Below are 26,107 nucleotides of genomic sequence, written 5' to 3'. Positions count from 1 at the left end.
AATATGAGTTAAAAATCCTTTGACCTCCAACCTAGAACATGAATAGATTGTAATTGCCCTTGAATGAACACAGCAATATGTAACTGACTAGCATTGTGAAGAATGATCTATTTGGAGCGTAACATTAAAGCAACAGGCTGGGTTAACAGCTAACAATCACAACTGTGTTCCATACGTCCAAAGTATTGGAGAAGAAAGCAACTAATTGTGAAAGAAGGTAAAGCACAAGGAAGAGCACAAGGCCCATCAAAACCATCCTATTTACCAGAGCATCCTCAGAGCTTTCCCTGCCTCATTTATCTCTCGCCACATGTGTTTTGTCATATTTTCTGGCTCATTGTGAACAATACCAAGGAGATTCACCAATATTTTCTTCCATACTGGATGAAATAACAGTGTTTTTATTGAAAGATACCATTCTTTGACCTGTATGCCATAAAATTATAAAAACTTGTATCTCGACCAGTATTCCCATTCAAAGAAAGCAGGATTATAGTGGCTCTTTAATCTTAATGTTGATTCTTTCCTGGGGGAAAGATTCCATATCAATAACATTAAACTGTTTGCTGATTTCATATTTTTTCACAGCTTCACCTGTTTTCTCACAAGCCCCAATGGATATCTCCATGGATATTGGTTCAAACCTGACTTTGCCTTGCCAGGCACAGGGCTACCCCAACCCCTGGATCAGGTGGCGGCGAGTAGATGGGGAGTCCATCTTCTCAAGACACCCTGCAGTTAGCTCTGTGACTCAACTGAGAACAGGAAGTCTCTTCTTTAATAGTAAGTCACTTGTAGCTGTTACATGAAACCTGTATGCATTCCCCACACTCATTACTGAACTAAAGCACTATGCATGTGAACATCTGTATTGATAGGTACCTTACTCAAACAAACTTCAAAGTTCTGCATCTCAATAATTTCAGGCAAAAGGCAGCATAAACACAAATAGTATCAGTCATTTTCTTCTTGCACTGCTATTTATGCATGAATTATCAGCAGAAGGAAACATCTGCAACACACCATCCTACCCCCTTATTGATGCACGTTCCTTGTTATTATCAAACTTGCTTTCATGTCTTGGCTGAAGCTCCATAAAAGCCAATAAATCCAAAGCCTAAGTATAGAACATAGAACAGTACAACACAGGAACAGGCCCTTCAGCCCACGATGTCTGCAGTAACCATGGTGCCAAATTCAATTAAACTTAACTGCCTGCACATGACCCATATCCCTCCCTTCCCTGTATGTTCATGTACTTGCCTAAATGCCTCTTAAAAGCACCACTATCGTGTCTGCTTCCACCACCACCCTTGGCAGTACGTTCCAGGCACATACCGTTCTCTGCGTTTAAAAAAAACTTGCCCCACACATCTTTAAATTTTCTCTCTCTCACCTTAAAGCTCTGTCCTCTCTTATTTGACATTTCTACCCTGGGAGAAGGACTCTGACTGCCTACCCTATCTATACCTCTCATTATTTTGTAAACCTCTATCAGGTCTCCCCTCAGCCTCCAACACTCCAGAGCAAACAATCCAAATCTGTCCAACCTTTCCTAATAGCTAATACCCTCTAATTTTGGTAGCATCCTAGTAAACCTCTTCTGCACCTCTCCACAGCTTTTACATCCTTCCTGTAATGGGGTGACTAGAACTGCACACAATACTCCAAATGCAGCCTAACCAAAGTTTTATACACCTTCAACGTGACTTTCTGACTCTTATACTGGATGGTCCAACTGATGAAGACAGGCCTGCCATATGACTTCTTTACCATCCTATATACTTGTGTCTGTGCCTACATATTGCGTGGCACCATTTTCCTGTGTTACTGTTTTAATTTAAATGTACAGCAAAGGGATTTACTGGGAACTGCATGAAGTTCATGGTTTTCTGGCCCAGTCTTCCATGTATCTGACATGGTAATGCATGCTGGAGCTTATGTGTACAGTGTGCAAAACATGCTTGGATGCCATTTCCACCATTTTTGTCCAAGGAAGTGGGGTTGTCGGCCTGCCACATACCAAAGTTTAATGCACTCAAGCAGGTGTCATTCAGTTTCTAACCAGTGATATCCTTGCAAAACACATAAAGAACATACAGTGATGAGGAGCTTCTGTGTTCCTTTATCTTCCCTCTGTTTTTATATCATGAAATTGTATTTTCGGTAATACAATTTTAGTAACTACATTTTCAAGCTGTTTATTTTTTGATATCCAAGATTCTGTGATTTTTATAGGAGACAAAGGTAACATATGTGAATAAAAATTATTCCTCCTGCATTTAACTTTGCCTTTAAACTGAAGAACATAAAAAAATTGGAGTTGGAATAAGACAGTCAATCCCTTGAGCTTGTCCCACCATTCATTAAGATCATGGCTGATCCGCTACCTCAAATATACTTTCCATCGGAGCCTCCAGATCACTTAATCACTTTAGAGTTCAAAATCAATGTTCTCAGCTTTGAACATACTCAGCAACTGAATAAGATCAGCGCTCTAGATGGACTTTGTCAAGTTGGAAACTATTTTGAACTTCCATTCTACTTGTTTTATGATTGTTAAAAGTCAAACTGCCAATATCTATCCTTGTGCCTGCGCTCTATTGCTATTAAAGTATTAACTATTTTCAGTAAGTATAGCACCAGTGACTTGATTTGGCTCTGACCTAATGGCCCAGAACTTATTGAATGTGACTCATTACCTTCACTTGCTGCTAAAGTATGCTGTTGTCCCACAATTCCCTCACCCCTATCCTTAAGGATGAACTTGCTGATCAATAACATCTGAATCCCATTGGCAAGGCCATGCATGGTTCCAGAGCTTTGTACCACATACTCTATAACAGCATTATTAAAAAGTTATGTCATTAGCCTTATTCTTACCTTTCTTCCTGGCAACTATGGAATCTCCTTATATATATAATCTCCTCACGCGTGCGCAGACGCGCGCGCACACACACACACACACACACACACACACACACACACACACACACACACACACACACACACACACATTTATGGGCTCATGGATTTTGCAGCACATCTGAAGCCATCTCTATCAGATTTCTCAGTGTAAATTCCAGCAAGTTCATGGTCCATCATTGGAACTCGTGTTAGCACTCAAGCCCCAGGTCTCTTAGTACTCCAGGTTTCTTGTGAAACTGCTGACATGTCTCAGCAACCTTCAGCTTCATTATACAACGAGGTAATGCACTGTTGCACTATTAAGAATTATTTTCTGAAGGTGATTAATTTTTTATACATTTTTAAAAAAATCCTGGCTTAAAATTGCACTCCACCTTAATTAAAAGGAGATGGCATTTCACTTCTTTGCATTATATTAGGGAAATATGTATATTGCCAAAAGTAAATGATCAAATAAATGATAGAAATCAATAGAAATGGGTTTATAGACAATATGTAAATATTTTTGTATTAGATCTTTGGGTGGACGACGAAGCCACATATATATGTGAAGCTGAAAACCAGTTTGGAAAGATCCAGGCTCGAGCCACAGTTACAGTCACAGGATTGGGTAAGTGTTTAGATCTGAAAACTTAGAAAAGTAATCATTTCCTAGCAGATGTCCTATAATATACAAGATAGGTGAAATCCTAGACAGCACATTGATGAGTTTTGAATTACCAAAGGAGTTTACCTGGTTGATTTGTTTTTTTATAATGTTTCACTCTGCCTTTTCCATGAGATGTGACGGTTGGTGATTTAGTGATGTCTATTCATAAGGCTTTACACTTCACAACTCCAAGGGCAAGCTTGATGAACCAGATGGTTCTCTATATGTGATCATTTGTCGTAAACGGAAATTGTTTGACAACTGTGTATTAAATAACGTGGCTCCGCTATGTAACCTAAGTAAGCATTGTTGGTGGTTAAGGAGCTATTGAAACTAATCCAACTTACAAGCTTTCCATCCATTGTCTGCAAGGTTTCAGCACATCAAGTGTTCACCCAACTAAGTTTTAAATAAAATGAGGGTTTTAGCCTTAACATCCCTTTCAGTTTATGAGTTCCAGATTCGCACTTCCAACTATTCTGGCCTTCCAACTATTTCTTTAAATCAGTGAGTGCAAGTGATTAACCTCACTGCCGAAAGAATTAAGTCCTTCATCTTCATCTTATCTGGGCCTCCATGCACCTTGATTAAATCTCCTCTCAGCCTCCTCTGCTCCAAATGACTTAACAGAGCAAAATCCAGTTTTGTGCCACACTACACAGAGATATATCCCCCAGATTGGTAATGATGTTGCAAACAACTTGTAGAATTCCCTCGTATTCGGCCAAGCTCTGGGCAAACCTATGGATATGGAAGATAAATCACAACAAGCAATACTTGATTGTAATGTTTCTGCTGGTGAAACTGAAAGAACAAATGTTGGAATTTGTGTTGCTGAAACAACCCATGACGTTGACGTGAAGAACACATTGCAAAGGAAAGGATAATGCTGATGTACCACAACATGAACCATCTCTGTGATGCAATGGATGGAACACCTGCAAAGACAGGGAAAAAAATTAGGTCTCATTGGATCCTTAAAATGTGATGGCAAATTTCCAGAATTTTGTTGTGTTTATTGCATCACCTGTTGAGAACATCTTGCAAGTTGAAAACTGAAATATTATAATGTTATGAATTCCTGCCTTGAAATGATCAGTTCTGTCAAATAAGAAGACTTATCGATAGTTCAAAATATTCAGAAGCTGGAGTTTGAAGACAAACCTAACAGAGTCTCATTGTGAGGTGGTTATCTTGAATAGGTTTGTGGATCTCTTGCTTTCCTTAAAGAAAAGACACTATCTACAGTTCTATCTACAGCCTGAAGGTAAAAGATGTCTACAGTATCTGATAATATTTCATGGATGATTTGGGTCATGTTCAAGCATTCAAATTAGCACCCCATAGGAAGGTTAAGATTATATCTGATCTTCAGTTTCCAGAACAAATTGAACCATCTTCACAGAGACAGTGTCAGTGACTTCAATCACTTTCTCCATCTGAAGACATAAATGGAAATCAAGTAGATCATCAACTGGTGGTACACCAAGGGTAATTGCAAGGACCACTTGATGACATTAAGGACAAGTTTGAATACTTGCAGAAGCAGAGATCTTACTTCACCTTCCTTTTAAACTAGCTCACGATTGATGTGACTGTTGAAAGCTGCCCAGTTCCCTAAATCATGGTCACAGAAACATCTCCTGCAGATGTGGAATTATTGAAACTCCGGGAGGACCAGATGCTGAAGATGGTACATGAATCACAGTCTATGGTCAAATTCTGGAAGCAACCACCACAAACAAAGCATCATCAATCCTAGAAGACCAGGGTGTGGTAAATTTCAGATATTGACACAATCTGTGAATTGCTATAAAAACTGCTGAAGTTTATAAAATAAATTGACATCCAATTGAACTCATCCACCCAGTGTTGCCAACGTGTTTACCAGATTTCCAAAGATTTATGACTAGGATGGAGACTCGCAAGTATCTGGCTGTATCAGTAAATATCCTGTGGCAGCAGCTATGTTTTGTGGTTTTAGAGCTGTAGTCATGGAGTTATGCAGCACGGAAACAAGCCCTTCAGCCCAAGTTCTCCGTGCCGACTAAGTTGTTCACCTGACCTAGTCCCATTTGACTAGATCTGGGCCATATCCCTCTAAACTTTTCCCAACTGTTTTTATACATTTTATTTATTAACTATACATTTAGAAGGTATTCTTAACAATAAACATTCATGTATAAAATGTGCACATTGTGGGGCTCCTAAACTTTTGAGTATTATGGCACGTGGCTCCAAGGACCAGTGTGTCTGGCCGTCTTTACGTCAGGGTGGCAGCTGAATGAGATGCTCTCACTGGGTGAATCCGGCTCCATTGTCCACAGCCCACCAACCCACCCACAGAGCACTGGGAGACTGCCACATACTGCCACCACACACCACCAGTACTTTACCCCAAGGTTTCCCTGTGAGAGGTTGGAGAGGCCTGGGTAAGACTGCAGGCTGTGGCTGGCAGCTGGGAAATCAGGGGTGGGAGGGGAGGGAGGCTGGGATGGGGGATGGAGAACTGAGGGGGCGGCTAAGGGAAAGGGGTCTAACAGGGAGGGAGGGCGGAGGTGGGGTGCCCCCAGGCTGACCCTCCGTGTAGGGTCCCTCACCACTCCCTGCCCCGCAACAGCATGTCCAGGGTCCACCACAGCACTTGCCCATTGACTCCAAGCTGATGGCATCAGCACCAGCTGTTGCAAACTCCGTCCCCCCTGTGATGGCGTATAAGGTTTTCCAGACGGCTAGGGAGTGCTGGGAGGATATCGGGGAGTGGTGGGGTGGTACAGTGGGAGGAGCAAAGGTGTGGAGGGTGGAGAGCAAGAGGAAAGAGAGGGAGAGAGAGGGGTACCTAGTGTTGGGAAGGAAAGAGGGGCAATGTAAAGGGAGAGGGTTGGAGGGTGGGAGAAGGTCAGTGGATGAGGGAGACAATGAAGGGGAAGAGATTCAGGGATGTGGAGGATGAGGGATGAGAGTGGCACTGCAGGTGGTGCACCTGCCTCACAGATCCAATGACCCAGGTTTGATTCTGACCTCCGCTGCTGTTCTCACTGTGACAATGTGGGTTTCCCCCGGGTGCTCTGGTTTTGTCCCACATCCCAAAGACAAGCAGATCGGTAGGTTAATTGGCCAGCATATGTGGCTGGTGGGAGAATCAGTAAGGTGTTAATAGGCACGTGTGAGTGAATAAGCTGCGGGGAACTAGAAGAGGGGGTGGGTTTGTCAGCAGAGACTTGATGGGCTGAATGGCCTCCTTTGTTTTAGAGAAATATGAGAGCAGTCAAGGGGCTGGGGGGGGGGTGTGATGAGGAGGTGGCAGTGGGCAGGGCATTTATCTCCGAGTCCACCCACATGAATGTACTTGAGTGCAAACGTACTGACAGGCACTTATGTATTTGTCCATTTATGTGTGTGTGTGTATTTTTTCCCAGTCAGCTCCATTGACCAGGGTACATTGTTCCAATAACCAACACCAGATTCTTGGGAGAGATATTCTATTCTGAGCTCTGTATGGGAAGGAATTACCAGGTGGATAGAGGAAACAATTCAAAGATATTCTGAAAAGCTCTTTGAAAATGTGTAACAGGCAACTGACTAGTGGGGATCTCCACTCAACATGGAAGGTGTAAATTGAGTTCATTTAGATTAGTGCAGAAGAGTAAAGAGATGGTACTTTTCAGTTTTGAAGCTTAAGATTTCTGTGCACAAGCAATGGTGAGTTCAGTAATCCACCAGGATATTTATTGCTGGGATGAATTTATTAGTACATACATTGATGCTACAGCATCCCTACATCTCTGTCACTTGTGTGAAAGGAACTTGAGAGTCCACATTGGTCTAATCAGCCATCTCCATACACATTACAACATTACAGGCTAGATGTCATGGTCTTACTCAAAATGAGTGATGAACAACAACAGCAGCATTATATTTACAATTATTGAAATAGCATCAATATGATAAAACTATGTTCTCTAATGCATTTGTAAAGGTCTTACCATAGTTTAAGAATAATGTGACATCTCCTTCAGTGCAGCTTAACTAGAAGCATGGTTGTCACAAGATTGAAAGGTCAATGATGTGGCTGTTTGGATGGACTTGCGCATTGGAATGACCACATGAGTGCCACACATACATAGGACTAGTGGGAAATCTCCACTGAATACTCTTTCTTAATGTACCAATAGGGGAGTGGGATTAACCTGTAGGCTGATGCAGGAAGGGACTGGTGTGGACTTGATGTGCTGCTATGGCATCAAACACGAGAGGTTGGGGAAACCAAATGATAAACAGAATCTTAACTAATTTCAGAGTGAAATACAGGTTTTTTTTGTACTCAAGTAAATATAGGTGAACTGGAAATTAGGAAACTTAACATTGTTGCTAACAACTCTGCAAGTGAACCAATATAAAGCAAATTGTGAAAGCATCTTCTTCATTATAGTTTTGTTGTCTGTTGTTTGGACAATTGTTAAATCATTGCAAAGCCTTTTTCAGCAGCACTTAAGTCAGAATGTTGTGTGTTTAAACCACACTCCACAGATCTGCACTCACAAATTTTGGCTGCATTACTGAAGGTGTCCTCTTTTAGATAACCCATTAAACTTGCACACCAATTTGATCTCAGCTAAATGTAAAGGACCCTTTATCACTATTTCAAAGAAGAGCAGGGGAGTTATTCCCGATATCTTGGACGGTCCTTTTCTATCACACAGCATCAATTTAAAAATAAAAATATGATTCTCCAGTCTTTAGCATACCCCCATTTTTGGATCCTTGCTGTGCTCAAATCTGCGGCCATATTTCCTCTTCTTCATCAATGAATAGAATTCAAACATATTTAGTTGGCTCCAAAGGACTTTGGGACATCCTGAAAGGCTTTAACTGCTAGTCTTTTTACTGATGAAAGTATGGTGATTACCATTGTAAGTTCAGACACTTCAGCTCTTTCCTCCCACAGTTAAACCGCTGATCGGAATCAGACCAGCTGTGGTCAACGTCATTGAAGGGCAGCCTCTGACTTTGCCATGTGTATTATTGGCTGGAAATCCCCTCCCAGAGCGACGCTGGATAAAAAATAATTTTAAGGTAAGCAAAGCCGTAAAGAGACAACTGTTAAATGGGGAAATGGCCATCATCCCATTAAAAGAAAAGCTTAAGGTTTGATTCTGATCCTTCGGTAGAAATGCATTTTGAAAAAACAGTGCTGTGGTAAATGGGCCATAAAATACCACTGGACCATTCAACTACAAGCTGGAGAACCTGAGGCCAGAAATATTCTTGATTTATATTCACACATTATTTTCCCTGGGTGAATTTGCTTGCTTTTGGCAGGTATCCAGCTGTGGAAGAAAAGGCCTGAATTTCTGATGAATGATTATTGACCTGAAAAATTGACTCTGTTCCTCACTCCGCAGATGCTGCCTGACCTCCTGAGTGTCCCCAGAATTTTCTGTTCTTATTACAACTGTTCAGTATCTCTAGTTTCTTTTGCTTTTCTACTACCTCGAAACATCCTAGGCCTGCCATATGGTAGCAATAATGCATTGTACACCAGCATTGAAGTTCACTCTATGACTTCAGTGAAGGATGAATTTTGGAGACATTTTTCAATATGCTGATGCTGCAATGACAGATTTAGCATGATGGGCAATGAACTTCTAAGCAGGAGAGGTTTATTTTGGCTTGGCTGGCTCATGACATGTTTATATCCTTAAAAATATCAAACTAGAATATCCTGCACTTCCAACTAAATAGAATTGTGTGAAGGTACAATCATCTAGTCGTTCTTGATTCCATGCCCTTTGGTTCCTTCGACAGCTTTCCCCTCTCTCCCACACAAAACCCAATAATGTGACAGAGAACAGATGTTGGGTGAAAAAAAATCTATATGTGTTTAAAGGGGGAAAGAAACAATAGTTAATTATGAAGGTTCTATTTATGAAAATAATACCTTTAAAACGTTATTTTATCTCATGATTAATTTCATTGCAGGGACAATGAGAGAATTTGTTCCAATATTCAAATTTAAAATGGAAGGATAAGTTGAATAAATAGGTTTTATAAATGTTGCATTGCTCTAGATTACAGCATCTGCAGTCCCTTGTGTCTCTATTCAGTTTTAAGTGGTCTACTTTCAGGAGGTTGTCACAGCCATGAAGGAAGTACAGAATGAGTTCAGTTGGCTGATGCAGCAAAACTCCAAAAATCCTACTATCATATTGTTCAGAAATCCCCATGGTTCAACATCTGGTTCTCCTGGTTCATTTCCCATGTTCCCTCTAAGTACCAGGGCACCATTTCCTGTGCTCCTTTTAAAATCCTGGGAGCACCATCCCCAAGCTTCTTTTAAACTCACCAGAACCCTGTTACCAGTCTCTTTAAACCCACCAGGGCCCTGTTTCCTTTGAGATTAACCAGGAACCTGTCCCCACACTTCTTTTAAACTCATCAGGACCCTGTTTCCCTTTCCCTTTTAAACTCACCAGGGTCCTGTTTCCCATTCCTTTTTCGACTCACTGGGGACCTGTTTCCCATGCTTCCTTTGAACTCACCAGAGCCTGGTTCCCCCACTCCCTTTAAATGCATCGTGGCCCTGTTTCCCACTCTCTTCAAGCACATCTGGGTCCAATTCTCACACTTTTAATGTCACTTTATTCCCATGTTCCTTTTAAACTCTAGAAAATTTGTCAGTCCAACACCACCAAAGTCCCAAGGGTGCCAGATTATCGGAGTTTTAGTGTACTAAGGACGAGGGCCTTGACTATTTAGAGAGACCAGGATTACTTCCACATTAACACAGGAGGTCGTGAAAACAAAAGTCAAATAGAGATCATTGTTGTTGACTTGGAAATGGGATGGAAACTTTTCTCATTGTTTGATGTTTCAGTATATTTCAGCATGAAAGAAAGGGTAATGAGAATTTTGTTAGGATGTGCAATGCCTAACACCTAATTTGATCAACCAGACTACTGAATACCTTTTAATAGGGAACTGGCTAATGTCTGATGTTAGAAGAGGTTAAAATGGTTTGGAGAAAGTACATGGCATTGAAGCTGTGTCAGTCACTCTTTTTTGAGCTGCAGAAGAAACCTAATAACCACCTTTTCTATATAATTCATAGTGCTTTCTTTCTGAAACGAGACAAATTATCTTCTCTGGGCCTCAATAAAATCACAGTAGACTTGAAATATGAGAAAAGGACACATTTATGACAACATAGAGTTGCATTAATACATTGTTATGGCAGTGCATCCTTTAATTTCTGACATATTTTCTCCCGTGTGTTTAATGAGGAACCCTGTCCCTGTGATGCCTTGGCTGATGAAACACATCTTGCCTGGCGGAGAAGGAAAAGCAACACTTAAAAGACAACCTTTGTGCATACTTCCCAGTAGCGGTCTTCTATTATACATAAGTGCAATATGAGTGTGCCCTTTGTCTGCAAGGTACACCATTGTAGAGCTAGCAAAGGAAAGTAGATAGATTGAAGATGATGGCCTGGTGATTGAAAGAGAGACTTGAATTTGGGGAGGTTAGACCTGTACTCAGTTTAGGTGGGGAGGGGGGTTGCCCATGATATGGCAAGGTGGGGTCTGTTGGAGCATTAATGGTTGTCATTGCCATTTGAAGGACATCCTTACTGAGGCTGGGGATCATGCAGTGGGAGCAGAATATGCAAACCCTAAAGGGGTCCCACCCAACGACAGACAGGGTCTAGAAATTGACCCCACCGCCAGTCCAAGTAAAGTGATGGGCTCTTTGCCAAGTTATTTTTCTGTGCTATGTATATGTGCTTTTTAGGCAGTTTATGGTCCATATTTGTGACAGCATGTACAGGGTTTTCCATCATTTGACGAGCAATTGGGCTATTCAACAGAATTTGCAGATGAGGTCACTGAAAGACACAGACCACTTGAAAATAAATAAGAATAAGAAGTTGATGGGATGTTTATTATTTTGACATTGATTACAATTGATTATTTAACTTTTTCCACAAAGACCAGCCCACAGGTCCTTGAGTACAATGGTCCCTCGGGTCTGGTCCTGCCTGTCGGAGGACGGCTCTGCACTGTTAGGCTGTTCCTCTAAGTCAGGCAGAAAAGATCTCACCCGTCTAGGGAAAGACTGCTTTCTAGTGAATGGCTTTGCTGTGCGAAGCGCCTTGCATGTGAAAACGTACCATATAATCTGCCTCAGTGGTACATTTGGGTTATTGATTAGAATAGTTTCCAAAGTGCACAAAACGTGCCATGGGAAAGAAACTTGAAGGTTTTAGTTTTGTTTTGGAATTTTAATTGCCATTTTAAAAAATGTTTTTGAAATTAGCTTCATATTTTGTATGGGATTAAGGGCAGCTCGATCTGTGCACCTACTGATAGTTCATTTCATGTTACTGTTGTTTCTTCAGGTTGCAAGCAATCTGCAAGGGAAATAAAAACTAAATGAAGTGATTGATAATTTAGCTCCTGCAGCACACAGTATAACATGTAATGATCCAAAAATAATCTCTCCTCCTCCTCTTCTTCCACTGCACTACTTCCTTCAACTGCAAAGCTGTCAGGGTCTGGCCTGTAATGTTTCCACTGCTGCTCTGCTCTGGTCAGGGTTCAGTGGCCAGGAGGAATGCACTGCACTGGGGCGGGTTGGGGGGCGGTGGGCGCTGCATTCTTGCCAGATGTTCCATTTCCCAGACAGAACACACTGCCATGGAGCTAATGAGAATAATTAAAGGGTGTGCGTCACTGTACAAAGGAACTGCGAGCCAAGCACAGTTCTCAGAGCAGCCCACTCCAAAAATTCCACTGCAGAGCTGCAACATGTGCAATAGGATAACTGGTGGCTGCATTAACCACAAAAGGACTCTTTTTTTCCTCCACGCATTTCCCTTCCCACCCCCCCCCCCCCCCCCCCCCCGCCACACACAGCACCCTAGCCAAATTAGATGGTACACATTTGAGGCACAAGGAATTTAATAAACCTACATCCAGCTAAAGGTACAAGCACAGGTAACTTAAACAAGCTGGTCTTGATTCAGTCGGGAAGATCAAATTGAGAAAAAAAGCTGTGCATGGCTGCAGGCCTGTACCAATGAAAGTGCCTGTCAGTCTCTGATCTGTCTAGAGCCTGTTAGAAGCAGCATCCTCATGTCCAACCCTCCTTGCTGCTTTGGCAGGCACGGTAGTGTAGCAGTTAACATAACGCATTACAGTGCCAGCGACCCGGGTTCAAATCCGGCCACTGTCTGTAAGGTGTTTGTATGTTCTCCCCGTGTCTGCGTGGGTTTCCTCTGGGTGCTCCGGTTTCCTCCCACGTTCCAAAGGCATACAGGTTAGGAAGTTGTGGGCATGCTACGTTGGCGCCGGAAGCGTGGCGACACTCGCGGGCTGCCCCCAGAATACTACGCAAAAAGATGTATTTCACTGTGTGTTTCGATGTACATGTGACTAATAAAGATATCTTATCCATAAAAAACAGGACTCTTGTGTTTCTGGCAGTCTGTGAAGTCAGCAGTTTTTTTGGATTTTTTTTTATCAGCATTCCTCCTTTTAGATATTTGCCCAGGAGAAACCCATCCTCCAGGAAATCCCTATTCATTCCAGAGATAGCTCCAAGAAATTCACATGCGGCACAGAGCAGCTGGAGTGAGGGGTCACTATTCCAATTTCCTCTGCCAGTGGCCGAGAACAGAACACATTTGGGGCTTTGAGCAATGGAAATCTTCCCCTGTTTAATCCTTTTGCCAAGTTATTAGACTAGATGGTAGTTACAACCTGACCCTTTCAGCTTAAGCAAGCTGAAGGAAGTCTCCCCTTTCCTCCAAGGTTCAACAGAAAGCTAAGTTAGCTGGTTTCAGATTGGATCTTGGTGGGATGATCACAGGACACAGTTAAGTCTACTACTTTGTCTGCATCAGAAGTCCTAAAAATTTATGGCATGAGTTATTAGCTAGATCACTCAGTTGCAGCATTAGGAGCTCTTCCAAGAAAGGAGAAGGACATTTTTTTGTGATAAGAAGAGGATTTTACTCAAGAACACGTTATGCACAACCTGACTTTACTCTTTGATTCTGATACAAAATAGTCAAGACATCCTCTTTTTTCAGCATTGATGTTATGTAAAAATGGGGCTGAAACTACTTTTGCTGGTGGTTTGGTAGAGAAATGTCAGTATGTAGCTCTTTGAGAGTGGGTACGCTCCAGACGTGCACACCTGCGTATTGCAGCGTGGATGTCTGAGACCAGCTGAAGGTGGGTGCCGGTGAACCTGACCCTCTGCTCCGCCACTGGACTTAGCACTGAATATCTACTTCAATTTCATTTTGAGTCCGGGGCTAACGTTCAGTTAATGCTATCTCCTGACAATGTATGGGGATGTCAGTCTGGATTGAAAGGGCTAATGCCAAGTGTTTATTATTTAATTTACTTCATAATAGCACTTAAATGTGTTTTTAAATAATTTATTACTGACTTTTTAAAAAAAAACTTTCAGTTTATTTTAATTACTTTAAACTGTTTTTAAATGTCTTAGATCATCAGTGATATTTAGAAGCCATTCAATGGCTTTTGACAGTAGCTGACTATCTCATATATGTATCCTTGTGACACAGAAGGAGGCCATTCAACCCATCAAGTCAATGCTGGCTCTCAGAGAAATCACAAGAATTTCATTTCCCTCACATAGTTATCTGGGACCTCTTCCCTCTTACTTACCCACCTCCCACATTCCATTCTCCTACCACTCATCTACACCAGAGGTAATTTACAGCAACCAATTAACCAACAACCAGCACTTCTTTGCGGAAAAAGCTATCAGGATCATCATGGCTGGGCCTGATTACTCTCTATGTTCCTGAAGTTGCTTGGATCCGTGAGGCCGTAAAAGTTTTGTGCAGCTGCAGGAAGTGAGTGCAAGGCACAGGCTGGATCAGGCATGAACCAAACCATATATATCATGGAAATGGAAATTCTAATTTAGTGGATCCAATAGGAATTGGTTATTGCTGCATATTAATTACATCGATTTAAGATGGTGCAACATCTGCCATCATCTTCCCACTTTAAAAGAAACTGAATGAGGGGAGATAAGTATAAATATGTTAAATCCTACAAAGGGAAGGTTGGGAGTTGGAAATAAGTGCTATAAAAGTTCACAGCTGGTGAACAGAATCTGAAAGAGAAAACTGGCCTGCTATACATATCCCTGAGACACCAGTGTTCATCAGTGGTCCCTAAAGAGGAAACAAGAAGTTTTGGAACTGGGAGTAAGTGAACCAGAGCCAGAAGCACATGCTGAGGTAAAGGGATATGTATCTGGAAGTAAGTCTGACAAACAAGGAAAACAAGGGTTGAAAACAGGGCAAAAAACTGTCAATGAAAACTCTTCCAAAGGAAAGTTATTCCCAAAATTGTAAACTGCTTATCTACTTTTTGTGTATTGTCATCATTTTCTGGTGGTAATTCACTTCCCTCCACAGAATTGCAAATCTGATATTTTACTGTGGAAAAGTATGAAGCTGTGAGTGAATCAGTTGGTTATATGTCAATGCTGCAAGTTTTCTTGCCCTTCTCTAGGTGACATCAGACGGGTATGTGACTGTACGCAGGGATGGAAGTCTTCATATTGAACGAATTCGCCTACGAGATGGTGGAAAATATACATGCCTTGCCAGTAACGTAGCTGGAACAAGCAACAGAACAACCACTGTGAATATATTTGGTGAGTGCTATTCAATTGCCTCTCCTGGGAGATCACATGATTAGAGTGGAAGGAGCACTGGGAGTTGGTGTGTTGTGAAAGTTTGATCCCTATCCACAGTCTTTTTCTGCCTCTTAATTTGTATGCATTTGAAACCATTGAAAGTAGGCTACATTGTACCCTTGTTATTTAACTGTTGCAGAAAAATACAGTGCTAAATTAATTATAAATGATTTCCATAGAACATATTAACTTTACCAGATGTATCACCACAGGCAACAACAAAACAGATTATTTACAGAAACATTTTGTTTTGGCTAGGTTTCCTGTACCCTTTCAGTGTATGCCTTATCCTTTTTATAAGTTTCTACAGCTATTTATGAATGTATTGTGGATAATAAAAATGCTATGGTTGAATGCCTTTGCTTCTCACTGTCAGCTTTATTCACAGGAACACTGGAAAGGGAGTAAGTCATTCCACCCTTCTGCCTCTCCACTTGCCTTACCATTCAGTTAAATCAAGGGTGATGTGTACCTTGATTTACTAGCCTTGGTTCCATTCCCGTGATATCACAAGTAATTAAAAAAGACCTGTTGACCTCAGTTTTGTTGTTCTGAAGGAACATTTGTCATTTTGCCCAATATTTTAAGTGAATAAAATCCTTATTGGATTCACGACTAAATGGCAGAGCTCCAATACCAGATTAAATGTCTGTCAACTCTGCCTTGAAAATATTTGATGACTCTGCCTCCACGCCTCTCCAGGGTGGAGAATTGCAAAGATTCATGTCCCTCTTGGGGAAGAAATTCTTCCTCATCCCTGTCTGAAATGGGCGACCACTTACTTGGAAACTGTGCCTCCAGGTTCTTGATATCCCTTCTCGGGAAAATATCCTTTCTGCATCCACCCTGTCAATCCTTCTCAGAATTTCAGTGAGATTACCTCTCATTCTTGTAAACTCCGGCGAGTTGAGGTCCAACCTGCTCAGCCCCAGTACAAGCAAATCCTCCATGAATGTGGAGGTCAAAACTCTGCTCCAGTTGTATCTCCAGTTTCTTGTAAGGTGTCAATACTTGTTTACTTTTATCCTGTAATAAAGACCAACATTCCATTAGTCTCCCTGATTAGTTACCATACATGCATGCTAAACTTTTCTCTTTTATCTACAAGGATCCTCTTTGATTCTCTTTTGATTTTCTAAATGTCCTGCTACTGCCATCTTAATAAAGAAGGATGGCACAAGGGCACAGCTAGCAGAGCTGCTGCCTCACAGCTCCGAGTCACCGGTACTGTCTGTGTGGAGTTTACACGTTCTCTCTGTGACTGCGTGAGTTTCCTCCCACATCCCAAAGATGTGGGTTGGCACGTTAATTGGTCACTGTAGATTGACCCTAGTGCATGCATAGGTGAGTGTTTGAATCTGGGAGGAGTTGAGAGGAATATGGGGGGACTTGCTGGGCTGAAGGGCCTATTTTCATGCTGAATGACTCTTTATTCTAAGCATTCCAACATTTTTCCAATGACACATTAGGTTGACTGGTCTATAGTTTCCTATTTTCTGTCTCCCTCCATTCTTGAAAAACAATATTACATTTGCAGTTTTCCAATCCCCTGGTTCTGCTCCAGAATCCAGTTCCAGGAGTGACCCTGAGCTTTTGGTTGACTGTCACTTTAATTCTTCATCCCACTCATTCCCAGATCTGTCTGTGGCATCCTGCACTGTTCTAATGAAGCTTGATGCAAGCTTGAGGAACAGCTTGTCATCTCCTGTTGGGGCAAGTTGCAGCCTTCCAATACTGAAAATCAATAATTTCAAGTTGAGCACTTTCTTTATTTGTATCAGAACTGGCTAGTTCTACTGTCAGCTATCCATCTGTAATATTAACTCAGTTTTCCCTCTCCACATAATCTACCTGATCTAATCTGTTAACTGTTTCAGTTTCCACAGATGCTTTCTGATATGCTGAGTTTTTGTTCCCTTTTCTCTTTTTTTTTAGATTTCTAGCATCTGCAGCAATTTTTTTTATTTTTGTTTAGTCCCATAAGTTTGCCTTGCACTTTTTTCTAGAGAAAGAGATTGTTGGAAGTTCCCTCACCCAGTAGCCCCTTTATTCTCCATTATTGGCAAGTGTTTACTATATGCTTTGAAGACAAATCCAAAATAATAATTTAAAATCACTGCCATTTCTCTATTTCCAATTATTAATCCCCAGTTTCCAACATTACCTACTTACTCCCTTTTTATATACCTGTTGGTTTTATCGTGTGCTTTTATGATATTTTATAGTTTACTCTTGTTCTCTATCTTCTCCATCATCATTATCATTTAGTTATCCTTGGCTGGCACAGCAAATTAAAGGAGTGTATCTAAGAAAGTTTCTAGTTAATTGAAGATAAATTCATCAAAGTCTTTCCACTACATAATGCTTTCTAATCCAAAAAAGACTTAAAAATTCTATTTTGAAATTAAGATTCATGTTACATTTTATAGATATTCTGTTAATTGAGTTTCCTGGTGATAAAAATACTTGCAACATAGAAACACTTGTCCATGGAATGTTGTGATGATTTTTGACAGATGAAAGTGAACATTTCTTGTGATAACAACTTCGGTAAATCCACATTGAGTTCTCAACAGGAATCTTGCGGATCAGCTTGTGTCCTCTCCAGCTAATGATTTTCCCAGATTGAATGATGTACTTGTAAAACAGAGTTAAATGTTAGCTTTTTCGTCTGAGAGAAAGGTAAATCTATGGACTAGTTTCTCTGTTTTTAGAAAAAAGTAGCATTTGCTCTGTGTACATAGCAAAAAAGTTTAACATAGAATGTTCGATATAAAAAAAATTGAAATATCATCTCAGAAAAAAACATTTACTTTTTAAAGTCAACTTCATCAGTACTCAAATTGAACTTCTCAGTCAAATTTAACCCCCACCCCCACCCCCAGCCCCCAAACATGAAGTCTGTCCTGCTAAAACTAAATGTTCAGTTGCTTGGAACATTTAAGCTTCTCTTGCAAATTCTGTATAACCAACCACACTTTGAATGAACACAATGTGGAATGAGCAGTGTCAAATTTTCCCTTTTGTGCATTATCAGTTGTGATTTGGACTATTTTCATCAAAACACTTAAAAGATTCCCTCTTTTAAATCTATGAATGTCAGCTTAGTCTGGAAAATATCTCTTACCCCTATACGCTGGTACTGCTTCCAAAATATCTCTTACCCCCATACGCTGGTACTGCTTCCAAAATATCTCTTACCCCCATACGCTGGTACTGCTTCCAAAATGCAACTGATGCCATCACATAAAAAGGGCATTTCCAGTTCATCTTCAAATCGTTGATTGATTATTTCATCATTTATGCAAAGTTTGTATAATTTTAGAAATCAAATCAGGAAAAAAAACAAATGAGAAAATAGCAGGAGTAGACCACCTTATCTACAAAATGCCCAAGACAGTACTAAACTTGGGAAGCTATTAACTAAGACCAGCGTCATGCACAAGGAAAAGCCATTTTAGGAGTTTCCTTTGTTAAGTTTCCAACAATTCTGTTACACTTCAGGTGTCACACTTAAAAATGTTGCAAGTTTAAAGAAAATCAATGACTTCATGCTGGGTTTGTGTCAAGCATGTATTTGAAATTAATAAATGCTGTCCAATTGATAACTAAACTTTGTTGAGCTCAACTCTATTCATATATACACAAAAAGTAGCATACCGCTTTAGCAGCAGAATATTATATTGCCCAAATGTGATAAAATGTTCCATTTGTAATTTAGCAGTGGCCTAGAAATTGAATTTCTTTGCACCCCATTTACAAGCATAAAACACATGCCTGTGACAGCCAGTTTGATAGCCACCATTCATTCCTCGCTGCATTAATTACCAGTCGTATTGGTTCAGGTCCAGCACATATGCTTAAAGTTGGCATTTGTCCCATTGCACAAGGATCTATTGCATACTTCAGGCCACTTTGCAAACTTGGACTGTAGTCAGCTTCTTTAGGTCCTCAAGAACCAAACCACTTGCAGCTGCCATCTAATCGATGGTTTTATGTTATATAGGTCCTGCTGCATGTAAACTGCTCCATTGTCTGAGGAACAGTGAATGAGCGAGGACATTGTGTTATTGTTAGCTAACAGTCCCTTGTGAAAAAGAGATGAAAATAGTTAGGTCTAGGAACCTGCCCTGTCAAACACCTGCAGTAGTGTCTAAGGCCTCCCGTAATGACATCCAATTTTCTTGTGTTATTTTGACTCTAACCTCAAAGCTCTGAAACCTCTTTGCCATTCTGCCTCTCTTTCCTCCTTTAAAATATTCCTTAAAACTTATCTCTTTGACCAAGTTTCTGGTCACTACCCTATAACATCTGCTTAAGTATCTCTTTAAAAATGGCTCAAATGTATTTTAAAAGTTCCAAAAAATTATTTATTAAATACATTAACCCACTGTAAATTATTCAAAAAAAATAGAAAGTGAAATGCAAAAAAAAGCAGAAAGCTTGGGGGATGGTGATGGAGTTGTTAAGATATTGGAGGAGGAGCTTGAAGCCTGGACTCAGTGGTGTCCTTACGTGGAGGGGCAGTCCAGTGTACCAGTAACTATCTTCCAATACATTTCTGACTTCCTTATTGCTATTCTTAGACCCAGAAGCTGAAGACCTGCTGAATGTAGAAGGGCAGACAGGTGGCATTTTCCTGTGGAGCCATTGCCCATGTCAGAGCTGGATCCAGCTCTATATAACCGGCATTAATGAGACACTTCATCTCTTTCAGTTCTCCCCACCATCCAACATGGACCTCAGATATTCAGTACCATTGAGGGAGTCCCAATTCGGCTACCTTGCAAAGCACATGGTGTTCCCAAGCCTTCCATAGTCTGGTCTAAGGTATGTATCCTAATTTGCAAACAAGCTGCCAAAATCTCCTTTTAGAATTGCCAAGAGACTCATTCTGAAATATTTGCCCCAAATGATTTGTCTTGAAATTGTCTCAGCAGAGATTTAAGGATAGATTATGGCGGTCTACTTTTAATTTGTTATTTAATCAGCCATATTGATCATAAATGATTAGTGTGCTAATGTCATAAGTAAGCATTCTCTGTTGCTATTGCTAATTATACAATGAGTCACTCTCTATTACTAAATCCAAACTAAAATATCATTATGATACATGTTCACAATTTTCATTATAATGGAATAGAGTAGATTCATAATAGAATATATTTGGTAAATTCACATTTTCAAAACCATTAATTACTATTTCTCCTCTAATGTACGATAGCCCATTTTGAAATATTCTCAAGACATTTATTTGAAACACAAACTATCTGACATCTGATGTCTGGGAAGTACATTTAAGTTGCCTGTATTCCTTTGATACTGCAAAAGATTCTCAAAGTATGTAGAGAATTCATTTTTAACATTGGTAAAGCCAAGTCACATTTGAAATGCATCAGACACATGAAAGCTGAGCCATCTAATGTGGTGTTTGCATGTATCAATGTAACATTGCATTGGAATGTAAAAATGCAATAGTGTGTTATTCATTAGACCACTTCTACTTTACAAGGCTCAAAAGTGACATTAAGGGAGTGATTATGTTCCTCACAGCACATAATTTCTACAAATTCTTCACTTTGTTGAGCTTTTGATTTGAATATTCAGCTCTTGGAGCAGAAATGTCCAGGACCAACATGTTCCTGTTAGGGTGAAGAGTAAACCTGGCAAGGTTGGGGAACCTTGGCTGACGAGAGATATTGAGGCTCTGGTCAAGAAAGAGAAGGAAACATACATTGGGTTTAAGAGGTCAGAGACAGATGAATCCCTTGATGACTTTAAAGAGATTAAGAATTTTCTTAAGAGGGAAATCAGGAGGGCAAAGAGAAGGTATGAGGTGAATCTGGCAGGTAATGTTGAGGAAAATCCCAGGACGTTCTATAGATATATTAAGAGTAAAATGGTGGGTAGGGAGAGAGTAGATCCCCTTAGAGATCAGCAGGGCCACCTATTTCTTGAGCTGCAGGAGATGGGTGAGATTTTTAACGAACATTTCTCCTCGGTGTTTACTGTGGGGCAAGTCATGGTTGCTCAAGAGATAAAGGAAGCAAGTGGTGACATTTTGGAGAAGATTTATTTTACCAGGGAGGAGGTATTTACAGCCTTACAGCAGATTAAGGTGGATAACTCCCCAGGGTCTGACTGAGTGCATTCTCAGACTTTGTGGGAGACTAGAGAAGAAATTGTGGAGGCCCTTGTGGAGATATTTGCTTCATTGTTAGCCACTGGTGAAGTTCCTGAAGACTGGAAGGTGGCTAATGTTGTTCTGTTGTTTAAGAAGGGTAGCAAGGACAAGCCAGGAGACTACAGGCCAGTCAGCCTGACATCAGTAGTGGGGAAGTTACTGTAGGAAATTCTGAGGGACAGGATCTACCAGCATTTGGATAGACAGAAGCTGATTACGAGGAGTAAGCATGGCTTTGTGCGTGGAAAGTCGTGCTTGATGAATCTTTTAGAGTTTTCTGAAGGGGTAACCAAAAAGGTAGATGAGGGTAGGGCAGTGAATATTGTCTATTTAGACCTTAGCAAGGCCTTTGACAAGGTCCCATGTGGTAGGCTGGTCTGGAAGGTTAGGGCCCATGGAATCCAGGGAGAGCTAGTTAGGTGGATTCAAAATTGGCTCGGAGGTAGGAAGCAGGAGGTAGTGGTTGAAGGTTGTTTCTCAGAATGGAGGCCGGTGATTAGTGGTGTGCTGCAGGGTTTGGTGTTGGGACCATTGTTATTCAGTATTTATATTAATGATTTGGATGCGAATGCACAAATCTTGATCAGTAAGTTGGCAGATGACAGGAAATTAGGTGGTGTTGTTGATAGTAAAGAAATTTATCGTAGATTACAGGGGGATCTTGATCAGTTAAGGAAGTGGGCTGAGGAGTGGCAAATGGATTTCAATACAGATAAGTGTGAGGTGATGCATTTTGAAAAGTCAAACCAGCGTAAGACTTGTACTATGAATGGTAGGGCACGAGGGAGTGTAATGAAACAGAGGGACCTAGGAGTACAAGTGCATAGTTCATTGAAAGCGACGTCACAGGTAGACAGGGTGGTGAAAAAGGCATTTAGCATGCTGGCCTTCATCAGTCAGGGTATTGAGTGTAGGAGTTGGGACATTATGTTGCAGTTGTATCAGTCATTGGTGAGGCTGCACTTGGAGTACTGTGTACAGTTTTGGTCACCCTGTTATAGGAAAGACGTAGTTAAACTGGAAAGAGTGCGGAAAAGATTTATGAGAATGTTGCCAGGACCAGAGGGCCTGAGTTATAGGGAGAAATTGGTCAGGCTAGGTCTTTATTTCCTTGAAACATAGGAGAATGAGGGGCGATCTTATAGAAATGTTTAAAATTATGAGAGCCATAAATAAGGTGGATGGTAACAGTTTTTACCCCAGGATAGGGAGTCCAAAACTAGGGGGCATAGATTTAGGATGAGAGGGGAAAGATTTAAAAGGAATCTGAGGGGCAACTTTTTACGCAGAGGGTGGTGAATATATGGAATGAGTTGCCAGAGGAAGTGGTTGAGGCAGGTACAATAGTATCATTTAAGAAGCACTTGAATAGATAGCGGGGCTTAGAGGGATATGGGTCAAACACAGGAAATTGGATCTAGCTGAGTGGGCACTGTGGTCGGCATGGACTGGTTGGGCTGAAGGGCCTGTATCCATGCTGTATTGTTCTATGACTCCAGGGAGTTAGAAGTTTGTTGAATATGATCAGCAAATAGATATAAAAATATAAACAGCTGAACAATAATGGATCACAAATGTGAAACATGATTCATCACATTTCCAAAATTTGGCAATGGATCTATTGACATTAGGCAAAGGACATTACAGTTAAATATACCATGGTTAGTGAAATGGTCTGTAACAAAGTACTGTGCAGGAGTGCTCTGTAAGCCATCAGTTTAAGGGTTACACATATAAAACACATACTGTGCAAGGTTCTGGAAGTTTCCACCACCCAGGAAACCAAACCCCAGAGCAGGACTTGTTATTTTCAAAAATGAAGAGGGTTCATGAAAGAACTAATTGAACTGCAACTTCCAAGACCTTAATATTTTCTCCAATTATAATTGTTGTCATTTTAAATTGGAATATTATCTTATTGTACATGTATATTGTCCCCATTTGTTCACTAATTGACCACCAAAGCAAATATATGAAATGATTGTGGTCTTTCATAACTTGGTGCTCACAATATTGGAGTATTTTACATTTTCAAAGCAAGTAACATTAAATAAATAGTTTTACTTCATTGCAGGAAAAGAAATTACAAAGGAGACACAAGTAATTACAAATCTGTTGGCCTTTTGGACAGAATATTGAGGTGTTCAGATTTACATGGCAGGTCACCCTTTGAGCATTGAGCTGCTCAAGCTTGCTGATTGTTTGTCTTTGTAGCACATTGTTTCTTCCAGCATGTCTCCCACCGGAGCTGTCTTCCTCGGGAAGGCTGATTGGCAAGTAAAAAGGCCAGCTCCACCTCCAGAATAGCTTTGGTGGCTGATGAGGTCCCACCTCCAAGCTGTCAAAATGGCTATTTAAATAGTGAACGACAGGTATTAATCACAGATCTCGTTAAGAATGACCAGAATATATAGTGAATTTTCTGAGTTTTGACAAGACCCTTAAGTTCCAGAATTATCTAGTTATCTAAGATTCTGGATCTGTGCTATGCTTTATACCAATATGACTCAAGCCTCTAGTAACAAAGATTTTATGAAGCCGATAACAAAAATACTTTTGTATTTATAAAAGTGAAAAGGGATCATTGTTTAATTTCACTCCATTGACGATCACACTGCAGAGTTGATGATGATGATGCATGTGATATCAAATGATGGTCCTGCACTGCCCATATTCATTAAAGTCAATAAAAGCAAAAGGATCCATTTTCTGCAAATGATTTATATCTTCTCTTACAGAATGGTGAACTCATTAGCCAGCATTTGGGGAATTTCAGCACGGAATCAGATGGCAGTTTATTAATATCTTCACCAAGTGGTGGAGAGACTGGGGAATTTGTGTGCACAGCCACAAATGCTGCAGGCTACACCACACGCAAAGTTCAGCTGACAGTTTATGGTATGACTACATATTTAATCTTCTTGTACAATAAGAACATCTAATTTATTGGTTAGAAATTGCAGGCACTGACTTATGGAATGTATTCTTGAGTGTTAACTGTTGATGGGAGTGCAGGAATTTTATGTTGAATCAGTAATCAGATTTTTAATGACTCTCAAGTTATTTTTTTCTCCCCTCCCCTGATCTTGTAGGATGTGGCAGTCTCAATTCATTCTATTTAAGAAATGAGGCCATATAGTTGTATTATGCATTTTTGTTTTGCTTCTCTGGATCACTGAATCAGAAGAGCACAAGAAAATAGGATCCAGAGTTGGGCATCAGGCCCCTCCAAGCTTGCCCCACCATTCAGTGTGATTATGGCTAACCTCTGCTGGCCTCAGCTCCTGCTCTGTTCCAGTTCCTAATAACCCTCAGTTCCTCAATCTTTCAAATATTTATCTGTCTCCATCTTAAGTATATCTAATGATCTGGCTTCCACCAACCTTGGTGGCAAAAAATTCCAGAGGTGAAATCATCTGGCTCCACATTCATCCAATCACTGACATGCCAGTCTGATTGCTTTCCTTCGTCGTCCATCCTGTACACTGTGAGAGGGGGCAGACTGCAATACATATCTGTGCCTTGCTCATCCTGCAGATAGATGTCCTTACTTTGGATAAGTTATATAACAAAGAATAATTTGAGTTACTTATATTTGTTTTTGTGCTGTATTTGCAATGTTCCTGGAAAACTCAGGTTTTTTAATAATCCAAGGTGACCATTGCAGGTTTTAACTCAGAATTAATTCTAATAAAGCACAGTTTTCAAAAAAAAAATCAGATCTTCTAAAATGACAGTTTTGGTGATGAAATAATGTTGGAACAATATTAGTGACATGCCAACAAAACCAAGAGAAAATTGCAGCTCAAGTAAAGAATACTAAATTTCTTGGCTCCACACCATTGTTGATTGTGAGCATTGTCTTAGGTTACAGAACAATATTGATCAGTTGGTAATTTGGGTGAAGTGATGGCAGGCACCGTAGTGTAGCGGTTAGCGTAACGGGTTCAATTCCGGCCACTGTCTGTAAGGAGTTTGTATGTTCTCCCTGTGTCTGTGTGGGTTTCCTCTGGGTGCTCCGGTTTCCTCCCACATTTCAAAGATGTACAGGTTAGGAAGTTGTGGGCATGCTATCTTGGCGCTGGAAGCATGCGACACTTGCAGGCTAGCCCCAGAACACTCTACACAAAAGATGCAGTTCACTGTGTGTTTCGATGTACATGTGACTAATAAAGATATCTTATATAAAATGAAATTTAATCCTGATAAGTGCTAGGTGATGCATTTTGGGAGGCCTTATAAGAGTAGGGCATGCACAATGAATGGTAGAGTACTAGGGAGTATTGAGGATCAGAAGGACCTTCTATTCAAGTCTATAGGTCTGTAAGGGTTGCAGCACAGGCTGTGAAGAAGGCAAACAGGATACTGGCCTTCATTAGCCGAGACATAGAATTAGAAGGACATGGATGTCATGGTATGACTTTATAAAATTTTGTTTAGGCACGGGTAATCACAAAGCCTTACTAACTCTGCTTGATCCAGTAAATAAGTATCAGCCAGACTTGACAGAGGGAGCCAGTAGATGTTGAATAATATCCAAATATATCACAAGGTGGTACACAAAAGGTCCACGAGAAATGCCACAATGTTGGAGGTAG

General features: G+C 40.6%; 1 protein-coding gene across 1 annotated transcript in view; it reads left to right on the top strand.

The window, feature by feature from the left end:
* Positions 1 to 26,107, top strand: part of hmcn1 (hemicentin 1) — a 361,968-nt gene that overhangs the window by 147,975 nt on the left and 187,886 nt on the right. The window contains 6 exon segments of the mRNA XM_052011513.1: positions 589 to 783; positions 3,443 to 3,538; positions 8,526 to 8,653; positions 15,139 to 15,283; positions 20,043 to 20,155; positions 24,248 to 24,407. Of these exon segments, the coding sequence (XP_051867473.1) occupies positions 589 to 783; positions 3,443 to 3,538; positions 8,526 to 8,653; positions 15,139 to 15,283; positions 20,043 to 20,155; positions 24,248 to 24,407 (837 nt within the window).

The sequence above is a fragment of the Pristis pectinata genome, chromosome 3 (genome assembly GCF_009764475.1).
Source record: "Pristis pectinata isolate sPriPec2 chromosome 3, sPriPec2.1.pri, whole genome shotgun sequence".
Taxonomy (NCBI): domain Eukaryota; kingdom Metazoa; phylum Chordata; class Chondrichthyes; order Rhinopristiformes; family Pristidae; genus Pristis; species Pristis pectinata.
The sequence above is the reverse complement of the archived record's forward strand: the minus strand, read 5'-3'. Positions and strand labels throughout refer to the sequence as shown.